A 23,406-nucleotide genomic window follows, 5' to 3' on the forward strand; every position below is an offset into this window, starting at 1 on the left:
ACCAACTTCAAAACCTTGAAATCAGCCTTTATTCATGGCTTTTTTAGAGAAGGTGATCGGTGGAGTGTAGCAACAGAACTCTATTCAATTGAGCGTCAACCGAATGAATCCATTAGAGACTTTATCCTACAGATAAAACTATTGGACTCAGGATGTGAGTCATGGGAATAATTAAACGATATTCAATTGAAGAGATGTTTCATGTTGGGCTTGAAGAATAACAGCTTACATAACTTGATCATTGTATCCAATCCGAAACATTTGATCAATGTTGTATCAAAGCAATACGTTTAGATGACAACATGCTGGAAGATGATCATGCTACGAGTTGTTCCTCATCTAAACCAAGTGAAGTAATGGCAAAAGAAAGATCGATGTCGAAATTGACATTCCCCGAATTCTATGCAGCCTTGCTTAAAACTTTTCAATCGACATCTCTAAGAGAGGATGAACTCCTTCAAAACCAGGCATCCTTAATGGCTCTACAAGTGAGGAACGAAATGCCTTGTGTTGAAGAGTGCAATCACTATGATCACCCCAATCCTCATTGTGCATACAAGGTACTTATTCTTCTATATTGCATATATTGTAAAGCCTTTGACCATGATACTAAAAAGTTTCCCACTTCATCCACAATTGACCCAAAACCTCCATCTCCCGTGCAACAAACACAAACAGTCCAAAGGGTAGAAACTGCTCAGGAAGCAGTTAATCGAACACTTCAGTGTTTCTATTATCGTGGACCTCACAAGGTGGCACACTGCACAGTTTGGAATACTTCCATGCCCATAGCCACTGACACTTTGCGACCCATGTGTGAACAATGTGGCATTGATCACATGTTCTAAGATTGCCCAAGATGAGTTGCTTCAATGCAACTTGTCTCACAAAATACAACTCTTAACATCTTAAGTGTACAAAACGGGTAATTGTCCATAGTACCCTTGAATGTGTTTACACGTTTATAAGCCAAAGCATGAGAAACAGTCAAAAAGAGCGCAAAAGATAATACCCCAACATGGGTAGAAGAACATGCTTTAAAGTAGAATCTAAAAGAAAAAGTAAAACCTTCTAAACCCGGGAAAGACAAGGGACAACAAACTATCGAAACTAAAGTTGAATTAAAAGGCAGGGAAAGGGAGCCTGTGTACAAGACATAAACCCAAAGGAGCCAAAATCTATACATGACGGAGAAGCATCCACCTCAACGGACCACCACATAAACCACAAAACCCATATGTGCGACACATGGTACAAAAGCCCAAAAGAAAATTTGATCTCGTCGTATGGGCAAGCATAATGAAAAACTGACAATCCAAAGAAAGTCATAAAATGAAACAAGTAGTACATGACTGAGTGACGATGAAACAAGTTTCAACTCTTCACTCAGTGCACCTCATAGACCAATCAAGAAACTAGACATATGCGGAACACAAAAAGAAAGCTCAGGAGAGCATGCTTAGCTTGGTTGAATGTCTTACAGGATCACCGGTTGTGATTGAGCCTCATAATGCCAATCCTAAAAAAGTAACCAAAATACAAAGCCCAGAGGAGTACTACTTCCCCTTTCAAGAGGAAGAAATACTCTCTACAGAAGAGTCATTTGAGATAGATTGCACAAATTATACGCTTGAGAAAGTACGTGAGGAATTCGATAATTTCCTTATAAAATTAAAGCAGTCTCTCAAAACCTCATTTGGAGGAATGCTCTTCTCTCATCGGAGAAGCCAGCAGAATCAGCACTTGCAACTTTAAGGGCTCAACATGAGTTATACCAAGACATAAAGAACTCCATAGAAGAGGACTATGAGAATTCGCAAGTTTCCAAAGTGACCTCATTAAGAATTGTCAGAGGGCCAAGTGTGCCAGTGTACATATTGGTGGGTACTCTTGAAAAAGTTGAGAGCCAAAATGAGGATGAAAGTGAATGGGAATATGAAACAGAAACGAGATCTGAAGTTGAAACAAAAATTGAAAGATCCATGGTGCCTTTAGAAGACTCTATCATGGTATGGTTGGATTTCCCTACAGGCAATGATGTTAAGCACAAACGCGCATTGATTAGCCCTCGTGCTAGTCATAACATCATGACAATAAAAACTTGGGTGTCATTAGGACAACCTAAACTCATCCCTACAGACAAAAGTCTTGTAGAGGAGCCAATGGAGAAAACATTGAAGTTCCAGGTTACTTTAACTACACTACTCAAACAATCGATGGCGATATGGATTTTACATTCCATCTTATCCTAGATTCCCTTGAGTATGATGTCATCCTTGTTGGTAGAACTTGGATAGGTGAATCGTTGTATTCAATAGATGAATCCATGCAAACAGTCACCTTGAACACTCCTGCAGGCAATGTACAAAATAGCTATTACGGGAGGAAGAGACCTTGGAGGAGCTGGAACTTCCAACATATCTTACTGAAAAGATCCCTAGGATTCTGGTTGGATTGAAAATTTCAAATAAAATCACCACAGTTCAAGCACAGCTTTATCCAACACGAGAATACAATCTCATGACCCTTAAGCTATGGAATTTGTTAGGTCAACCAACACTCACGGCATATCCTGAAAGAATTCCCTTTACACAAGACTTGAACATGCCATGTTTGGGGTACTTTGAACATACAATGTATATTGAAACTAACCTCCTTGATTGCAAGTTTTTTGTGGTTGAGTATGTGTTGGAAGCATATTTGATCTTGGGACATAAATGGACTATTGCTGCCCAAGCACCACTATGCTTTGCTAGCGATAGAGTCATCATGGTGGTCAACAACAAAAACTTGACAATACTATACTGTAAGGAAGAGGATCCAACTTTAATGGATTTCTATGATACTGAACGCAAAAGGTTACAAGCCTCTTCCATAGAAGCCCCTCTACACAATGACCTACCATCTCCATCAACAATCGACTCCGTTAGAGCATCTACTCCTTCAACCCCATCCTCACCTACGAAGTTTGATGCCAAAACCTCACAATCAACAGCTATTCCTGAAGAAGTTCCCAGAGCCCACCATCTAGCTCCAATAAGAAACTCAAAGGAAAGGCCTTGAAGCCTATGCATTTTCATCGACAAACCTCACCAAAGGAGACAACCACATGCTCAAAGGCCTCATCAAATCGACAAAAACCACTCCACAAGAGACTCTAGCCTTATCATCGTCAACAATGCCCATGAGTCTCAAACTTGCAGCCTCAACGCCAACCAAAGGAGGGCCCCAAACCTTCCACATCAACCCAAAAGAAAACTCCACCAAGACAACCACAATCAAGGTATCTTAATAGTATTAAGATGTGGATGGAGAAGCAACTACTTGTAGCTCAAGGCTACTATGAAGGTGCCAATCAAATTTGGGTGTCTCGACAGTCAAAGCCTCTTCCTCACGTAGTACTCAGAGTCCAAAGAAAAAGAAAAGCACTCCACAACATCGTCCAAAAAAGCCTATGTGAGTTCCTTAAAGAACTCCACCAAGTCAACAAGTGTGGATACCAAAAACACTACTGCAAACACAAGGGTACTCCTGAAGAAATACCGAAGCTTGGATTCCCAAGCGCATCACAAAGTCCCTTAAGCTTGCACAAAGAAGGAAGCCTCAGCACCAAGCACCTCCGCCACCTGTTTATAATGTTCATCAAAGATGGGTGCCTGTGCATGTGCTTCAACAATAAGGATACTATGATGGTATTGCCAAAATCGAACAATGTGAAGAAAGCCTCACCCCTTCAACCTCAACAGCTTCACCTAAGGTTCGACAAGAATGGAGGCCCAAACAACAAGAAGCAAATCACTCAACCACTCTCGTGCATTCAACACCTACACAAGAGCTTGTGTGTTCAAGCAAACAACCAGCAGTCTTACCTACTGCCTCGACAATATTTGAGCAACAAATTCAAGAATCAATACCCACGTCTCAAACGGAGACTTATGAGCGCATCAAGGACAAAATAACAATGCTCTTGTCACCCCTTTGGATGTGAGAAATAAGTGCACAAGAACCCGTTGCTCGCAAGTCATGACCTAGCTGACCCATAAAATCAATTAAAATTAACAAACCATCGAGGTCAAAACCTGCAACTTCACGGGGTCAAAACCTGTAATTTTATAGAATTCCATCTCACGGAATTCCTTTTCACGGAATTACCTCTCACGGAATTCCTTCTCACAGAATTACCTCTCACGGAATTCCAGTTCATGGCCTGCACTTTCACGGATGTGTTTCAAGGAGGGTTAGGGTGAGCCTTAACAAAGAAATTGTAATCACACCTAATCCTCTTCACACTTATCATCTATAAAGCCACTCTTTTTTCGATACCTCACGCTTTCACGTATTATGTCTCTTGTCCATGGCCATTTCTTTAGCCATGGAGTCTACATAGATTGGCAACAAGTAGCTACATGAAAACATGAATTTGATAATTTAATGAGTTCTCATTCCTTACACCATTCCAAAAAGATTCTAATTTGCAAGCCATACTCTAAGTAACTAAATGATATATAAAATGTGTAGCCCCAATGCACCAATACAAAAGTTAACTAAATGACATACAAAGTGTGTAGCCTCCAATGGCACTACCAATACCCAAAATGTAAACAAACACGCAAATTGAAATAGAATATGTTCATAAACATAGTGTCCAAAAAAGTGAGTACAACAAAGGTGTATCTCACTAGTCAAAAGGGCTCACAACTGGCCTCTTCTCGTAGTCTTCATCCCTCTCATCCACTTGCCTATCCTCAACTCTTGCCCTTTTGCTAGCTGCAACCTGAACAAGAGACAGCCAAGGCATCCAAGTCAAAGGAGAAACATGGGCTTCTAGATAAGCTCTCATGAGGGGAGTTGTCCCACGCCCCATCTCCAACACAAGACCACCTGCCACACATAATAACTCCAGGATGTAGGAAACAAAACTAGAAGAGTGCTCCAAGCCACCCCGAACACGCTATGATGACGATGGTGCATTAGTCCTATGAACATGTGGTATATAATGTGTACAAACATCATCTGAAGGGATGATTAGATGCATGTCAAATAGATGCTGACTATCTGCAATAAACAAGGCAAGCCTCCCCCCAGCAATGCCTCACAAATAACAACTGTGAAGTATGAAACTACAACAATGCCACACAATTCATGATTGGCATGCACCAACATTTTCAAACTTAACAAAATACATAATGCATGTTTAATGCTCACCAAATTAAGGACATAAAAGAACCAACCACCCACTATCCGCCAAGCTTACCGCTTGCGACAATCATGCCATGTTTGACATGCTCCTCACTCAATCTATTCCATGGTGGAATCCCTCCTCTAGTCTGTATGCACTCACCACTAGGGAGGTCTAGCATAACAAAGTATGTTGCCCATTTCACCTTTCTTCCCATCTTTATGTATTCAATTTCAAGAGGCACAATGGACAAGAGGAAATCATGTATCTTGGCATAGACATCGTTCTTCTTGCCCAAAGAGAAATCACACCCCATCGCAATATAGTCTCCCACCACACACCCATCTCTAGTGGGAGATCCATGAACCAACACTACATCCGAAGATGGTGGATAGTAATAAACATAATGGACCTCAACCTTTTCAAAGGCGGCAGTGTCTGCACAAACCAATGCAAAATGGGAATCACACAGAAGTCTTAGCCCAAACAATAAATAAAATATGAATTCAATGCTACCAATACACACAGCTTTCTTTGAAAACACATACCATCCCTTTCCCATGGATTTGTTGAGTAGCGCCTACTACTGATGTTGTGGGTTGTCCTGCCAGGGGTGATGAGTCATCCTCATCCTCAATAACTATGCATGAAAAATAGATATAGCATTCCTCACCACATTGAATATGTGCAACATACTTTAAAAGTATTGCCTAGGAGCATACACACAAGACCTTCTTTGTTGCCCTCTTCCCCCCCTTTGTTGCTCTTGAATTCTTAGGAGTTTCCAATTGAGGTCCATTTCTTTGTAGCATGCAACTTCTACATGTCCCGCTCTCTTGTGAGCACTTGTCTTGGGGTAAAGTCTATCCCCCACCAAGGGCAATTGACCATGCATGCTTTTTAGATACATATAAGTCAAAGGCTAAGATATTTTTTTCCACCTTGCGCATTGCTTTGGCATCTTAGCGATCCTTTTTTCTTTCAACAACAAGTGAGAGAGATATCTAACACCAACAAAAAAAAAAGAAACAATTCAACCATAGTTTCATTCAAACATATCGGAGCCACAATTCAAAGTAGAGCCCATTAATGGCAACGGTCACAACGTGGTGTACATATATACAACTCAACTCGTAGCTTGTATAAGCTTAGCATTTGGCTTCACAGTTGATGCATCACCTTGAATTGTATTCCTTGGCTCTGCCTTAGTATCTTTCATTCTCAAAGTAGTGAACATGTGGTTTCTTCCCTCTAGTTTGATTTCATCCATGTAATGCAAAAGGGAATAATCCCGTGGGATCACCAATGGCGCACATATAAAAGAACTCCACATAGGTCTTCCAAAGAGGCAATGGCACATCCATGTAACGAGAAAGGGAGTAACCCCCTGGGATCACCAATGGGGACACATTTGAAAGAACTCTACATAGGTTTTCCAAAGAGGCAATGTCATTCCTCTCAATCTTATCCAGGAACACAAACACTTCCCCTGTTAACCATATTTATCACAACACAAACACACACACAAACACACATTGTAAATCAACAGCTTAATACAAAATCTTGTATTAAGCCACATACACACATTCATGTATGCATGCATATACAAATCACCAAAAGATTACGTTATCAAAACCTCCCGAAATCTTTTGTGAAGTATAGTATATCTTTCTTTGTACACATCAACAAGAATCGATGATAGAAACCAACCCTTGGTATTTCACATCTTGCTTGGGCATGTGATACATGTTTTGCATCATGGGATTACTCTTTAGAAAAGAAAGTAGAAAAACCCACCTCTCCATTAGGAGAGGTGTGTCAAGGCAATACATTTCAACTTTTCAAGGGTTACTATGGAGTCTTTATCATCATCATACTACAATGCAAATAACCTTTTCTTCAAAAACTCTCCTAGTTGGGGATCAAGACCTAGAATATCATGATAGTGAAAAAATTATTGCAAATAACTACACACAACAATATGCCCGTCCTAGACAATAGAAAGCTTAACATAGAATTTACACAATTCAAGAATACCTTCCCCATTATTCTGATATTTGTCTTTGGATCTGATCTTTGGCTTGCTTCTTAGCAACACATCTTTCTTCAATGAGAAGTAAAGTTTCAATCAGCACTTCACTTCTCATTGTTTCTTCAATTAGCACTTTACTTCTCATTGTTTCAATGATCCTCTTTACTTCAGCAAAATAACTTAAGCCAAAAGTTTCATAGTGTAAACAATTTGGATATTAGACCAAAGATCAATAGTATATATTCAATCTGTAAAATTATAGTCATTGCTAAGCTTTGAACAACCTAAAACACAAGCCATACCAAGTATGCTCATGTCAAAGGATACCAAGGCCTTACACCTTTTAGCTCCCTTTGACCCCATGTGCTTAATAATCTTGCACTCTTCTACAATGAGAGTACTCCTTTATTTCTCAGCACCACACTCACAAATGTTGTTGACATTTATGAGTGTATCTCTTAAGCTAGGCTTGATCTCATTACATGCTCATTGAGCCTTTAGAAAGAAAATAATAAAATATTAGATACATAAACCATAAACATACTAAATTTCAAGTTTCAGTTGCCATATATATACTCATGCATTCATTCTTTGCAAGGTTGCACAACAAGTAGAGCAATCTCACTTGTCTTTCTGGGAACAATGATTGTGCACCCCCAATCTTATGTGCCTCCACTTTATTTTGGTGTAAATATCCTCAATCAAGGACATCCATTCCATTGTCCTATGATTTCCTTCCCATACATACAACATTCTATTGGATAAGAAGTGAAGGTCTAGCCTGCTTGCTAATTTTGCCTCAAATTCACCTTCAACCGCTCGCCCCATAAATGAGACCAAGAGGCCCTCATAGCATCATCCACAACAATATCATCTCCCTTACATGTACAAACTGATACAATAAATGCACCCTTCTACCCCTCATGCTGAAATGCACACTTGAGGGCCGATAAGTTATTTCTCAATCCTCTCACACGGACCTAAGTGATCAATCTGCATAAAGGAACCCGAGGATACTAGTCAAACTCCACAAGCTTGCGCTTTTTAATCACATCACCCCCACTTGCCAATTGGAGGTCAAGACCACTAACCTCATGTTGCCCACTTTCCACATCCTCACTTTCCCTAACATTCACCTACAATGGCACCAAAGCACCCAGCTCCACAACATCAACCAACTCATCAACATGAGGAGTGTCGACACCCTCAATGGCTGGAGTTTCATCAATCTCCTCCAAGGCACCTCCACTCACAAAGGCTTAGCTTAGTGGAGGGTCCCTTTTCCTTCCCCCTCTTCTTCTTGTAGAGCTAATGCTATTATCTTTTTTATGTCCTACCTCTCACCTCCTTATCCATCTGGCAAAACACAAAACACAAAGCACAAAGAATGTATGTTATTTACAATCACATGAATCAATAGTTAATGCAAAATTAAATGTTGGAAGCACAAAGAAGCTATATATAGAGAGGAGTCGGAGTCCCAGTGTGAGAAATAAACTTTTTTTTTAACTAGTAAAAAAAAGATAACAATCAATTTTTATTAAAAAAATACATAGATTAATTGGTTTTATGACTAAAACTTCAAAATTTTGAATCTTTAAATTCAAGACTAGGCAAAACTACTTCTTGTTTTTCTCAATTTGAGCCGTGAAAATTACACTAACGGAACGTTTTTTTGTGACACTCTAGCTTTTGTTAATATCAAACGTTATGTAATTAAAAAAAAAAACAGAACTCCAAACGGTATTTCTGTTCCCTGGAAGCGGAGGAGGAGGTCGCCATGGATCAGCGTGGTTTGGTGCCATGGAGGCCTGCGTCCAGCCGCTTTCACGAGCTCACCCCCAAGCAGCGCAGAGAGGACATACTCCTGCAGCCCTTTCAGGAAGGGCAGAAGCGCCAGGTCCACAAGATTAAGCAAATCTACTGTCTTCTAATCACCGATTATCCTGTATATTGCGATGATTTTAATTGTTCATTCAATTCCAACGCCCATAACTTTCCACATTGCAAAGCCACCGCTTGCCAGAGAGGCCTGTGACAGGCAGAGCTCTATACATCTCTCTTCCAGGGTCATATGCGGGGCGAAGAATACTTGATATGCCTTCAATGTCCAAGCGGGGAAAATGGGCAAACAAAGTACATTCACACCAGCTGTGGATTCCTCTGCTGCTGCTCAGTCAGCATTCCTGGGGATGCTCCAAGATTGATGTGACCCATGGGCTACTGCCCACAATCAGCATTTTGGGGAATGGATTCTGGCTGCTGATTTGTCAAGATCTTATGCAAATTCCAAGATTTTAAGTCACCTGAATGTACGGCCATGATTGGCCCTCTCACAACCCAAGACAATGATGTACGTCGGAGAGATTAAAACAGGTCTACTTTGAACGTCACACCAGCATCCTGATATTCTTGCTGCTGACATGTCCACATGGTCTTGGGTCATCAGAACATGAATCTAAGATGTCAAATCAGGAGACTTTCCTCCTCTCAGAATTTGAATTTGATGTTGACAACTCAGCACTGCTGGAATCTCTTCCCCCAAAGCTGATGTGTCAAAGCTGGAGCAATTCACAGGTCACATCACAGTTTAATGTTGGCTGAACATCCCTGGGTCCACATGACGTTTGGAAATGGTCATGGGAAGAAATTCCCCTTTGGAAAGTGGGTTGTCACTGGTGTGGCTCTCTCTGTTTAAGGGGAAATTGCTTTTCCAGGACCATTCCCTCCATTATGCCATGCAACCATGGTAGGCAAGTGTATGTTTGGGTTCTGTTCTGTTGTGCATTTGACTTCTCCAAATTTTTCCTGGCAGTGCCAATCTTGCACCAATTCCTAATTTCCTACTAGATTAGATTGATCCAGTTACCATCTTGCAGTTCAGAGAGTTTCAGCTACGCATAATTGCTGCCAAGGTTAGACAAGTGTAACGCATTGTTGCCTGCTTTATCTCAAAATCCTTATCTAGGCAAACTTATCTGGCCAAAACCTAGCTGGGAAGGAAAGATGACCATTTCGTTGTTTAAATGGGCTGACAGGAGAAGCCATCCATTTTTTTGAGAGGTTAGTTTTATTTAGGTGCAGGGTTTGAATTTGGACCTGCATTTTAGCAGGCCAAGGCATTACCACTCATGCTAGAGCCTCCCTGCCTGATTTTTGGGCCACTAGGACATGGTGAGAGAGAGGCATATCTCATGGAATTGTAGCTGAGTTCATCGCTCCCCAGAAACCCTATCTTCTTTCCACGAGGAGCTTTCACCTTTTAACAAATGTCACAGCATTGTACATATGTAAATACATCACGCCTCATCTTTGGCCAATAGTATTGCCGTTCCAATTTCTTCAGAGTCGAATTCATGCCCCTATGACCACCTGTAATGGCGTCATGGGCATCATGGAGAAGAGCTGCCCGGAATGACTTCATGACACATAGTCGGCCTTTGTAGAAAAGCCAACCATCGCGTATCAGAAAATGGCATGGTCCTGTGGCATCCAATGCATGTTCCCACTGAGTACCGAATTCCTCTGAATCCGCGTACGTGTGCTTCATGTCCTCTAGTCCTGTACCAACAAGATCAAGTCTAGTGGTTTGAATCGTAGACACTTGTTCCTTCCTGCTCAAAGCGTCGGCCACTGGATTGGCCTTTCCTGGAAGGTACTCAATCATATCACCGAACTGCTGGAATATCTGACTCCAGCGGTGTTGTCGATCACTCCACTGTGCAGTTGGCATTGTTTGAATCCAGCGTAATGCCTGATGGTCAGTGCGAACCTCGAAGTCACGGCCATACAGAAAATGTTTCCAATGTTTCAAGGCCTGTATAACTGCTAGGAGTTCACGATCATAGACTGAGTAGTTCTTCTCGGCGGGCAGTAACTTACGAGACATGTAAGCTACTGGATGACCATTCTGGCAGTACACCTCCAAATGCGATGTTACTCGCATCGGTGATCACCTGAAATGGTTCGTCCCACGAGGCAAGTGCTAAACAAGGCGCTTCTGACAAAGCCACCTTGAGATTCTGGAATGCCTCCAACGCTTGTGGAGTCATTCAAATCTTTTGCCTTCTTGTTTTCACTCCCCTTAGTAGATCGGTGAGATTTGCCGAAAGGTCAGAAAACTTGTCGATGTGGGTGGAATACGCCTGGCATATACCCACAAATGATCTAATGTCATAGGCTGTCTGAGGTACTTCCCAGTTAACAATCTCGGCCACTTTAGCCGAATCAAGTCGAATGCCTTCAGCACTAATTATATATCCCAAGTAATGCACCTGGAATAGATAAAATTATGACTTCTTTTCATTGACATAGAGCTCGTTGCTTTCCAGCAACTTAAAAACTTTCTCCACATCAACGCCATGCTGCTCAACCGTAGCTGAAAATATTACTAAAGGCGATACGGAAACTTGCTCGGGGGTTCCGAGCTTGGGAGGAGGTCAATCCTGTGATCCTCCGCACTGGACGGGGGGAGCTGGGGAGGGAGGCTGTCCCGAAGAAAAATCTTTTGGAATTTTTCATGGAGAACTGAGTACTTCTCGGAAGCACTGGCCACCGTCTGGGCTGTCTGGATGTAAATCATCGCACACTGTGCGCCTTTCCTGACTGCTCGCTTAGCTTGCAAGTGGCTTATGAGCGGAAAGTTCGGAATTCCTGGCTCACACTTAATGGTCACCGGGGCGTTTGACACATTCCGATTGATCTGGAACGTGTGCTTGTCCCACTTGACATTAGGAAGAAACTTGTGAAACCATTGAATACCCAAAATTATGTCTGCTCCTACAAGAGGGGCAACCGTAAAGTCACGCACAAACTCTATGCCCTGAATCACTAACTTAGCACCTAGAGCCTCATACTTGACGCTCGTTGTCATACCTGTGCTAAAACCCTCAACCTGTATGTGCACCGAACTCAACTCGAAACGGGCACGCCTAGCGGCCTGTTCCATGACCACATCCTCCGTGCTGCCGCTGTCAAACAAGACGACGACTCTCTGGCCACCTATGAATTCGTTGCGCTCATACTCCTGGTCATGGGCGCTCTTCTGCTTATCTTCGAGCTCACGGCTAATAATTGCTCCAACTGAAGCACCGGGGTCTGAAGAACTAGGGTTAGCCGCTAATGTCTGAGTGGGAGCTAAGCTCACCCCACGGACGCTGTGGAGGCGACGGCGGCGGGCTTTGGAGGCTTCTTAGGACAATCCCGAGAAGTATGTCCTTTTGTATGACAAACCCTCCTTCTTGTACTGAGAAAGCTCCTCAGCACTCAACTTGCCACCTGTCTTGCCTGTCTCCGCTTTCTGGTCTTGAGTAAGCTTTGACGCATTGTTCGAGTTCTTGGAGCCAGAGGCTCCCGGGCTCTATCTTGGGGAAGACCCCGTTTAGTTCTGGCTTTTGCCCCCCGAGGCGTTAGCCCTGGGAGAAGCCGGCTGGGAAGTCTTGGGCTTGCCACCATTATGTTTCATTTCTGCACTCTGCGCAAGCGAGAGTGCGTCCTCAAAGGTGGCTGGCCTAAACATACGCACCTCCCATTGGATTTGCGTGTCCAGGCCATACAAAAACTGCCCTTTCTTGTTCGTATCTGATAAGCCTAATTGCAGACATAAAGTCAAAATTTTATTGGCAAACTGAAGGACTGGTTGCGCGTTCTGACGCGCTCCCCTGAACTCGTCTTCGAGAGTCGCTCAAGGTAGTGGGGCGGTAGAAACCGCTGCTTAAGGTCGCGAACGAACTCGTCCCAGACATAAGCTGCCATACCTGCTCTGGTATGGGCATAAGCCCATTGAGTCCACCAAGGAATGGCCTCACTTTCCAAGTACCAACCAACTAAGATCACTCTGTCAGTATCTGTTTTTCTAACTGCGGCAAAGTTAGCTTCAAATTGATGTAACCATGAATAAAGAGTTATGGGATCGAGTTTACCATTATACTTACAGAAGTTCATTTTCTTGGGAAAATGATTTGAGGGCGCCACCGATGTCAATCTGGCGTCCAAAGCTCTGAGGTAACGCTCGTGTTCCACGCGTCGTATGGCGTCATCTTCTCGTTGTTGGATCTCCAATGCACGCATCTGCAACTCAAGCAAGGAGCTTGGCTGCGGCTATGACCCTGCGAGAGGGTCCCTGTGTCGAGGATCTGGTATTTGGGATACGGAAGGAGAGGGAGGAGGAAATGGAAAATGCGACGCTGGAGAGCGGGTACGCTCCTCCAGAGCCAAGATCTGCGCCTTCTGCTCATCCAACTTGGCTGTCTGTTTTGCGATTGCTCGCATCATCTGCTGGAACATGTCTGTGACACTCAAGCCTGGTGCCCTAGCTGGGCTGCCAGGTGCACTCTGGTCCCATGGTTCTTGGTCTCTCTCGTCATCGAAGCTCGCCATAGCAGGAAAATGCAATTCCTTTGCGGAACGCAATCTGACCATCCACTATCTGTGTGGGAGACTTCCAAAAACCAACCGTTCTTTGAGGGACAAGAGTCACTCCGAAGGGGCTAGTCCACCGGCGTCTAAGAACCAACCACACGAGTGAGAAAAAATTCTGGTTTCTTTGCTGAATCTTTGTACCTGAAGTAGGCTCTGATACCACTATAATATGCGGAAGCTTTGGAGAAGAATCGGTAACTTCAATACTCAGAATCCAGCACTCTTTTCGCGATGGAAATTAATGCACAAACTGAAAGGAGAAGTGCAGAAAATAGAGAGAGAGAGGGAGAGGTGGAGAGGACACAGTATTGGGTCCCAATTACCCTCTGTAGGGCCCCCACCACGGATGGTGTATTTGCTTTATTAGAATGATGAGAAATCTGAAAGAAAATACAGCAATCTTGGACCTTTTCTTGGCTGGGAATACCCTGCCCTTGACCTGAATCCTTCACCCCTTTGCTAAGCACCCTCTTGGCTTTGTCTAGCCTCTTATTCTTGAGCTCTTGTTGGAGAATGAGATGAATGAATGGGATTGTGGCCTCCACTATTTATACTACCCAATCATGAGCAGTCGGCTAGCTGTAAATCCAGGTGGCCAGCAATATTCTGTCCCACGACTGTAAATCCAGCATTAAATGCTGAAAAAATCCCATTAAATGCTGGAAAAAATCCCATAAAGTATGCGTATCTCTTCCTGGCTGGCTGGACATCAGGCGCCTGCTTTAAGTCAAGTTTGGGCACCTTTTCTAGGCTGTTTGGGGACTGGGCAGCCTGTATGGGCTGCCCCATACTTGCCCCATACCCCTCCCATGGCTGGATAATCAGTCGGCTGTCCCTGGCCTGCCCCTGGGGCTGTTCTACAGCCCCTCCATGGCTGGTGGGTTCAGCCTGGGCCTTCTTGGCCCTCATGGGGGTGGTTCTACACCATTCCCATGCCCACACTAAGATCCGGGGTAGTCCTATGGGCTGGCCCCTTGTCCTAATCACTATCTACTCAGTGATCTGGCATCCGGTACCATACCAGATACACAGAACCATTGACATCATTCTAGAGGGAGACTCACAGCGCGGATTGGCATTGTTTCATGTGCAGGACAGTGCACACCTGACCTTGGACTCATGTGCAGGACAATGCACACGTGACCTTGGACGACTGCGATGGATCCCTGGCTGACTCGTCCTGGACTGGGCTGACATGGGACTAGTTCACCATCCCAGGTCCTGCACCTTTTGTACAGAAATGTCTACGTGGCATCCAAGTGCGGGATGCACGTGACAATAAAAGGAGATGCCCACAATCCCATTCATTCATCTCATTCTCCACCAAGAACTCAAGCATAAGAGGCTAGACAAAGCCAAGAGGGTGCTAAGCAAAGGGGTGAAGGATTCAGGTCAAGGGCAGGGTATTCCCAGCCAAGAAAAGGTCCAAGATTACTGTAGTTTCTTTCAGATTTCTCATCATTCTAATAAAGCAAATACACCATCCATGGTGGGGGCCCTACAGAGGGTAATTGGGACTCAATACTGTGTCCCCTCCACCTCTCCCTGCGCCTCCTATGATGGTAGAGGCCATATTTCAGACTATATGCTTGCTAGACAGATTCAGAGAGATGCCACAGGACAGATTATCATACAGAGCTTTTCAGGCATCTAGACAGTTGGCTGAGGCAGGAGACAGAGGATCATGGTATGCACAGGTCACACATTGGTTCTCACAGCATGGCCTAGACATGGATCATCTACCACCATTCCAGTATGACAGGGATGCACCACATATCCGTCTCTCTCATAGTGAGAGGAACAGAGTATTGAGACAGGATCTATGGCAGCTCTATACACGAGAGACATGGATATCGCCTACACAGCCTCTTCCACCGAAGATGCTATACTACAGAGATCACTTCATGAGTATCACTGATGATGGATTTATAGAGAGGCCTAGATACATGGAGGGCTTTTTACCACACGGCTCCCGAGTGGCTATTGGTCAGCTCAGAGTTTCATCACACCGATTGGAGATTGAGACTGGCAGAGCAGCACGGATCCCCCGAGAGGAGAGGGTATGCAGATTGTGCAGAGAGGAGGTGGAGAGTGAGGAGCATTATGTATGCAGATGCAGAGCATATACAGCCATCAGAGAGAGATATCCCATTTTATTCAGAGAGCCACATTCCCTACGCCAGATCTTTGAGGCAGCAGACCAGCGCATACTGGGGAGATACATTCTAGACATACAGCGCCACAGAGAGACATTATTACAGGCTCAGACAGCTCCAGAGGGGGGGCGACAGACACAGATTACTACATTTTTTCAGAGATCCATACCCCTCCCAGCCTCTACACGGCAGGGAATTACTCTCCAGAGAGCAGAGACACTTAGAGCCCGCAGGAGACAGAGGACACCTGGCTTTCGGACACCACGCCTATACCAGAGAGAGATGTCAGAGATCAGAGCTCAGTTTCACAGAGAGGGTGCGGAGCGACTGGCTCGCTTCAGAGCACACCCAGGCATGTTCTTCAGGGAGCTGTGGACACCCCCTTCACTGATGTATACCATTTTATACCCCCAGTATGGTACAGGATGGAGCTAGCTAGGTTGCATATCATGATTGTATACTCCATGCATATAGCTTTGCATTCTCCTAGTAATAGAGCTCCATCCCCTGCACACCCAGATTCAGCTTTTTTATTCAGTACTTTTTCATTTTGTTGGGATGACAGAGGATACCCCATACATGTACTCCGATTTGTCTCATAGGCCGAGTTCGGTCTTTTGGAAGACGTCAATAAAATCTTTCTTTCTTTCTTTCTTTCTCTCTATTTTCTGCACTTCTCCTTTCAGTTTGTGCGTTAATTTCTGCCATGAAAAGAGTGTTGAATTCTGAGTATTGAAGTTACCGATTCTTCTCCGAAGCTTCCGCATATTACAGTGGTATGAGAGCCTACTTCAAGTACAAAGATTTAGCAAAGAAACCAGAATTTTTTCTTGCTCGTGTCGTTGGTTTTTAGACACCGGTGGACTACCCCTTGCGGAGTGACTCCTGTCCCTCGAAGGACGGTTGGTTTTTAGCCTCCGGAAGCCTCCGGACGTCTCCCACACAGATAGTGGATGGTCAGATTGCGTTCCAGAAAGGAATTGCATTTTCCTGCTATGGCGAGCTTCGACGACGAGAGAGACCAAGAACCATGGGACCAGAGTGCACCAGGCAGCCCAGCTAGGGCACTAGGCTTGAGTGTCACAGACATGTTCCAACAGAGGATGCGAGCAATCGCAGAACGGACAGCCATGTTGGATGAGCAGAAGGCGCAGATCTTGGCTCTGGAGGAGCGTACCCGCTCTCCAGCGTCGTGTTTTCCATCTCCTCCTCCCTCTGCTTCCGTATCCCAGATACCAGATCCTCGACACAGGGACCCACAGCCGCAGCCAAGCTCTTTGCTTGAGTTGCAGATGCGTGCATTGGAGATCCGACGAGAAGACGAAGCCATGCGACGGGTGGAACACGAGCGTTACCTCAAAGCCTTGGACGCCAAATTGACACTGGCGGCGTCCTCAAATCACTTTCCCGAGAAAATGAACTTCAGTAAGTATAATGGTAAACTCGATCCCACAACTCTTTATTCATGGTTACATCAATTTGAAGCTTACTTTGCCGCAGTTAGGAAAATAGATACTGACAGAGTGATCTTAGCCAGTTGGTACTTGGAAGGTGAGGCCATTCCTTGGTGGACTCAGTGGGCTCATGCCCACACCAGAGCAGGTATGGCAGCTTATGTGTGGGAAGAGTTCGTCCGCAACCTTAAGCAGCGGTTTCTACCGCCCCACTACCTTGAGCAACTCGAAGACGAGTTCAGGGGAGCGCGTCAGAACGCACAACCAGTCCTTCAGTTTGCCAATAGAATTTCGACTTTATGTCTGCAATTAGGCTTATCTGATACGGACAAGAAAGGGCAGTTTTTGTATGGCCTGGACACGCAAATCCAATGGGAGGTGCGTATGTTTATGCCAGCCACCTTTGAAGACGCACTCTCGCTTGCGCAGAGTGCAGAAATGAAACATAATGGTGGCAAGCCCCCGACTTCCTAGCCGGCTTCTCCTAGGGCTAATGTCTCGGGAGGCAAAAGCCAGAACCAGACGGGGTCTTCCCCAGGACACAGCCCGGGAGTCTCTGGCTCCAAGAACTTGAACAATGCGTCAAAGCTTACTCCAGACCAGAAAGCGAAGGCAGGCAAGATTGGTGGCAAGTTAAGTGCTGAGGAGCTTTCTCAGTACAAGAAGGAGGGTAGATGTTTCTTTTGTCATACAAAAGGACACACTTCTCAGGATTGTCCGAAGAAGCCTCCAAAGCCCGCCGCCGCCGCCTCCACAGCTTCCGCGTGGTGAGCTTAGCTCCCACACAGACCCCAGCGGCTACCCCTAGTTCTTCAAACCCCGGTGCTTCAGTTGGAGCAATTATTAGCCGGGAGCTCGAAGATAAGCAGAAGGGCGCCCATGGCCAGGAGTATGAGCGCAATGAATGCATAGGTGGCCAGAGAGTCGTTGTCTTGTTTGACAGCGGCAACACGGAGTATGTGGTCACGGAACAGGCCGCTAGGCGTGCTCGTTTCGAGCTGACTTCGGTGGCAAACAGGTTGAGGGTTTTAGCACAGGTATGACAACGAGTGTCAAGTATGAAGCTCTAGGTGCTAAGTTAGTGATTCAGGGCATAGAGTTTGTGCATGATTTTATGGTTGCCCCTCTTGTAGGAGCAGACATAATTTGGGGTATTCAGTGGTTTCACAAGTTTCTTCCTGATGTCAAGTGGGACAAGCACACGTTCCAGATCAATCGGAATGTGTCAAACGCCCCAGTGACCATTAAGTGTGAGCCAGGAATTCTGAACTTTCCTTTCAAAAGCCACTTACAGTCTAAGCGAGCAGTCAGGAAAGGCGCAGAGTGTGCGATGATTTACATCCAGATAGCCTAGACGGTGGCCAGTGCTTCGGAGAAGTACTCGGTTCTCCATGAAAAGTTCCAAAAGATTTTTATTCGGGACAACCTCCCTCCTTAGCTCCCCCCGTCGAGACCGGAGGACCACAAGAGTGACCTCCTCCCAGGCTTGGAACCCCCAAGCAAGTTTCCGTATTGCCTTTCCAAGGCAATGGAATCGGAGTTCGACTGCCAACTCCAAGAATTGTTGCAATCTGGCTTCATTCGCCCGAGCGAGTCGCCATTTGCAGTGCCGATCTTGTTTGTCAAGAAGAAAGATGGGTCTTCCCATTTGTGTGTCGATTATTGTGCACTCAACAAGCTGACTATCAAGAGCAAATTCCCGATGCCTCGAATTGACTATATCCTCAAGAGGCTGAATGGAGCAAAATCACCCAGCAACAGCTTTAATAACCACCTTTCTGGACTGCAATGCTAGGAATGCTACCAGGAGCCATGCTGATGCATCCTTGTAGGCACATAAAAGGGGGTGTATACTTTAGAGAGAAATAACCTTCCCGACGGTCACATCTTCAATGCCTAGGTGAGGCATACCAATATGGAAGTGGGTTGGGTTTTTTAGATTTGTATCGGACCTTTCAAAAACTCAGAAAACAACTGGCAAACCTGCCTGTTGAAGCTGGATTCAACCTTTAGTATGAGATGATGTGTGAAGCAGATTGATCCTACTTGACATTGCCCTTCCAGATGCCCATGCCCTATCTGCATAATGTTCATGTGCATTTGCACTGATTGCACGTTCGCTTTAGGTTACCGATTTTTTTATAAAAATATTTAATGCACGAGTAGAATCAAATTTCGCTGATGTAGGAATGGATTAGGGGTGTGCATTTTTACTCCCAAGTAGTTGTAGCAAGTCACCTTTTGCATCGCAGGAAAATGCACGCAGGTTTTATGATATCAAAAACATGGAAGCGACATGTCAGATGCGGGACTACCGGAGATTTTTGATCCATCAAGTAATGTGTAACGATTGACATTAACCCCTAACATATAATGCTGGTTTAGGTTTCATAAAAAGTTCTTGATTTGGAGATCTTTAAGATTTTTGCAAGCTTTCACTCACCTTCAGATGGTTGTGCAAGCGTCCAGACTTTTCAGGAACGGTTACGAGAAAGGAGGATCAGAGAACTATTCGAAGTCTCCGTGCATGCTTCTCTCCTGGTATTAACGGCTGTATGGTTTTGGGATCATTTGCAAGAGTTGGTTTCCTTGACAGTGCAAAACTGATAATGAAACAATGATTGACCAAGTGCAGAACTCTTGGAACACTGTAGAAAAACAAGATTATGCAACAGAAGTGGATGTGTGTGAGAAGGTTCAAGAAGTACCCTTTTACTTTTCATACCATGATCCAATAATTATATTGAAAAATCAGTTGATCTATATTTCTAAGGCCATTAAAGACTTAATACATTGGATATCAAGCCATTCATTGTGGTGTAGCTAGCAAGTCATCTTAACCTTGAGCTGGAAGTTGACCGTTGCAATTTTGAAGAGGATCTGAAACTTTTCGAAAGCAAAGGCTACGAGCTTGGTGCAGAGACTGCCAGTGAGTCACCTCTCGAGCCAAGCAACAAGGAGAAAGGAAAAGCGAAGCGGAAAGATAACAGCAAACTACCAAAAGACACCAAAGGGTCAAAGAAGTCGAAGCCTGACAACACATTCGAATCTGCACAGGTTTTTGGCAAGGAGAGAGGAGCTGATCACCAGAACTAAGTAATGATGATTTCTTCAAGTTTTGATTTTGACTTGTAGGAAGGGAGCAATTCTGTGTCTGACATCAAAGAGCGGGTCCTCAGAGCTGAAAAAGAAAAAATTGAGACCGAGCAGAAACGTAGATTGGCAAGTTGACACTCCCTTCATTAATAGAATCACGATGTTCTATGGTATTGCCAAAAAATTTGAACTAAGAAAATAGTTCTTAAGATGTTTATATCTGTTTGTTCTAATAAACAAAAGCTATAAATCTGTTTGAATCTAACAATTGCTGAGAACAATTTTCGATTATTTTGGTTTTTTTATTAGTGTGAATACCAACCTATGAGAGATCTGAGATTAAACCCATTGGACTCACGTAAAATCTCTCGCTTGGCGGTGCCAATATTCTCAAAACTATGCTAATTCCACCTACATTAACCTCTTGACTCTTGAGGATGTTTGTAAGGGGGTTCTTACTGTTGCTTCTGAAAAGCACCCCCTTGCCAGCCCAGAGGTAGGTGCCACCACGCTCAAAGGCCTTTAAAGTTCAGCTGGCATTTGGCCCGACTTTGTAGCCGGTTGGGCAGAAACAAACTGAGCACTCAATCCAGAGAAGTCCTAACATTTTCATAAATGTAGAAAAGGAGAAGACGGTCAGGTTGGAGGCTGCATTGGAGAAGGGATCCGCTGTAGAGGACACTCAATGCTCAATGATAGAGCTGTTACCGCGACTTTTATTTTGACTTCATCGACACCCCCCTCCCGAACATGAGCATAGTGCTTTCTTTTTTCTGGGAAAAAGATCCTGCATTGCCCCCCTCTGTCTGCTCCTGCTGTGCGCCCCCCCCCCCCCTTTCTCTGCCCTGTCTCCTTGCCGCCTGCCTCCAGCCCCCTTCGCTCCCTGTTTTCACCTGCGCCTCCCCCCTCCATCCCCCGCATTGCCCCCGTTGTCTGCTCCTGCTGTGCACCCCCCGACACCCCCCCCCCCGCCCCCTCCCTTCTCCTTGCTTCCTCTTGCATGCTCTGCCCCCGCCCCTTCTTCGCCCAGTTCCCCACTTGCGTCCTCCTCCTCTCTCTTCTCCCTCCTTCCGCCACCCTCCCATGTCTCTCCCTTTCCTCCTCCGTACCCTCTCCTCCGGCTTCTTTGCCCCCTCCGACTTCTTTCGGCAGCTTTCTCAGTTCTTGGGGCATTCTCTATTCGGCAAGTTTTGGCCTATTCTGGTCTTGACCCTCAGGACTTCATGGCAGCCGCTCTGTAAACCCCGACAGAGGCCGCCGTTACTTGCTTATCTTTCTCTAAAAAGCGTACCTTCAGCTCCTCGCTGCAACTGTTGCATCATTAGAGGCCTCCACTCTGGTATGCAAGATTGTCGGTAGCTGCCCTGCGTGCGCACAACTCAAAGATCTTTTGCAGGCTAGCCTTGGTGGGCCTGCAAAGATCAGACATTCATCCTTGTTGGGTAGGAGGGAAGCTAGCCTGCACACATTTTCTTTTTTGTAAAGCTTCATGTCATTAATTACAGGTGGGAAACCTCAAAACGAGAAAAACCCACCAAAAAGATCACACACACACACGCACAACCTCAAGCACAGAGAAACGTGAGAGTGCTAGAAAAGAGGTACTCAATAATGATGTGAAATGAAAGTACAAGTGAGTACCAAAAGACCTAGGGCAAAGTGCCCAACACACATAAGTGTGTTCACACGGGAAAAAACCTATGTCCAGTCACAGTCACAGTCACAGGGAAAAATGCCCGTGAGTAAGCTGGGTTCAAACCTGAACTAGCCGGAAGTGGACATGACCAACAAACCCCCCTCAAGTGAATGGTGTGAACGGGTAGCAGTAGGGTCATAAAGCTGTGAATGATGCCCTGCACTATCCTCCACAGTAAGAGTGAACTGCAGTGCCAATGGAAAAAGCAAGCACTATATGACGGGAAAAAGGAGAATCCCCAATGTCATAGTGCTAATGCTAGAGCACAGTAGTACTTAAATGCATCACCAGAAATGCATGGCAAAGATCATGTGGACATCAATTGCATCAAATCAAGAGGCATCGCATAATACCCCCCTGAAGGCAAGTACCTAATGTGTCATGTGCACAGTGTGTATCTATCGTGTGCTACACGCATGCAAGACTAGTTTCAAGGCTTGGGGAAGCTTGGAGCTAGGCAGGCTAATTGACGAGCTGAGTTAGGGATAGACTAACGGGCGGGCACCCAAGTATGGACGGGTGGACGCCCAAGTGTGGACGCCCGATGACCGGCCAAGAGCCTATAAAAGGGTGGCCAAGGTTAGTTATTGGGATATAGAGAGTCTCGCGAGTTTGTGAGAGCTCTATGGTCTTGGAGCTTGGATCTAGTGCAGACGTGCACCTGCTTTACGCAGTCGAGGCCGGCAGCAATCTCGAGGCCCGCGAGGACAGCTTCGTGGCGGTATGGGACATCGTGAGGAGGAGATTGGTCGGTACGTCAACCTAGTTAGCTCAGCTCCTGGCTCGGTGGGGATAGCCAAGACTATGGGCTTGCCCACGGCTATCATGGTTGGGAGGTGAGTCAGGCCTGCACGCCCTTGTTGTTTGTTTGTTCGTTTGTTTGCAGGTTTCGAGTTTCGTACCAAGAACAATCACGAGGAGATCCGTGGGGATTTGACAGTGGTATCAGAGCATACCTCGTGAACGAGCAAGTTGGTAGGTAGAGAAGATGAGGTCGAAGAAAGGTATGTGTTAAAAAAGCTTGCTGTTTTTTCTGTGCATACTACTGTTTTCAGAATAGTATGTGTTTTTCTTCATCAAAGAAACCCAGGATGATGGAGATGGTGGTCTAGGAAGGGTTGATTGCTTTGCAAGAAGTAGGAAAGTCGCTTGTGCAGTCGTACGCATGAGCAAGTCGGGTGAGAAGCAGAAAAAAAAAGCACGATGCTTTTAGTTGAACCCGAACGAGAGAGAGAGAGCGAGAGTAAGCGAGCCAGGCGCACGCTGCAGTGTTGATCGTGAAGAGCTGCTGGTGCTGTACATGTAGGCAAAGGCGGCGGCTACAGGCGGCCAGGCGCCTAAGACCTGCGTAGCCAGGCAGCCAGGCGGCCAGG

General features: G+C 45.1%; 1 protein-coding gene across 8 annotated transcripts in view; it reads left to right on the plus strand.

Moving 5' to 3' along the window:
- The first annotated feature begins 8,946 nt into the window (after nucleotides 1–8,946).
- Nucleotides 8,947–23,406, plus strand: part of LOC147638756 (uncharacterized) — a 233,883-nt gene continuing 219,423 nt past the window's right edge. For all 8 annotated transcript variants that reach the window (XR_015265964.1, XM_086798726.1, XM_086798725.1 and 5 more), the window contains exons 1-6: nucleotides 8,947–9,111; nucleotides 19,494–19,577; nucleotides 19,711–19,782; nucleotides 19,877–19,936; nucleotides 20,065–20,298; nucleotides 20,377–20,463. Coding sequence is in view for 7 of the 8 variants with exons in the window: in XM_086798726.1 (XP_086654852.1) it covers nucleotides 8,992–9,111; nucleotides 19,494–19,577; nucleotides 19,711–19,782; nucleotides 19,877–19,936; nucleotides 20,065–20,298; nucleotides 20,377–20,463 (657 nt within the window). In the remaining variant the exon portion in view is untranslated. The remainder of the gene's footprint in view (nucleotides 9,112–19,493; nucleotides 19,578–19,710; nucleotides 19,783–19,876; nucleotides 19,937–20,064; nucleotides 20,299–20,376; nucleotides 20,464–23,406) is intronic.

Source organism: Cibotium barometz, chromosome 5, assembly GCF_041138505.1.
Source record: "Cibotium barometz isolate CiBa-2024 chromosome 5, ASM4113850v1, whole genome shotgun sequence".
Classification (NCBI taxonomy): domain Eukaryota; kingdom Viridiplantae; phylum Streptophyta; class Polypodiopsida; order Cyatheales; family Cibotiaceae; genus Cibotium; species Cibotium barometz.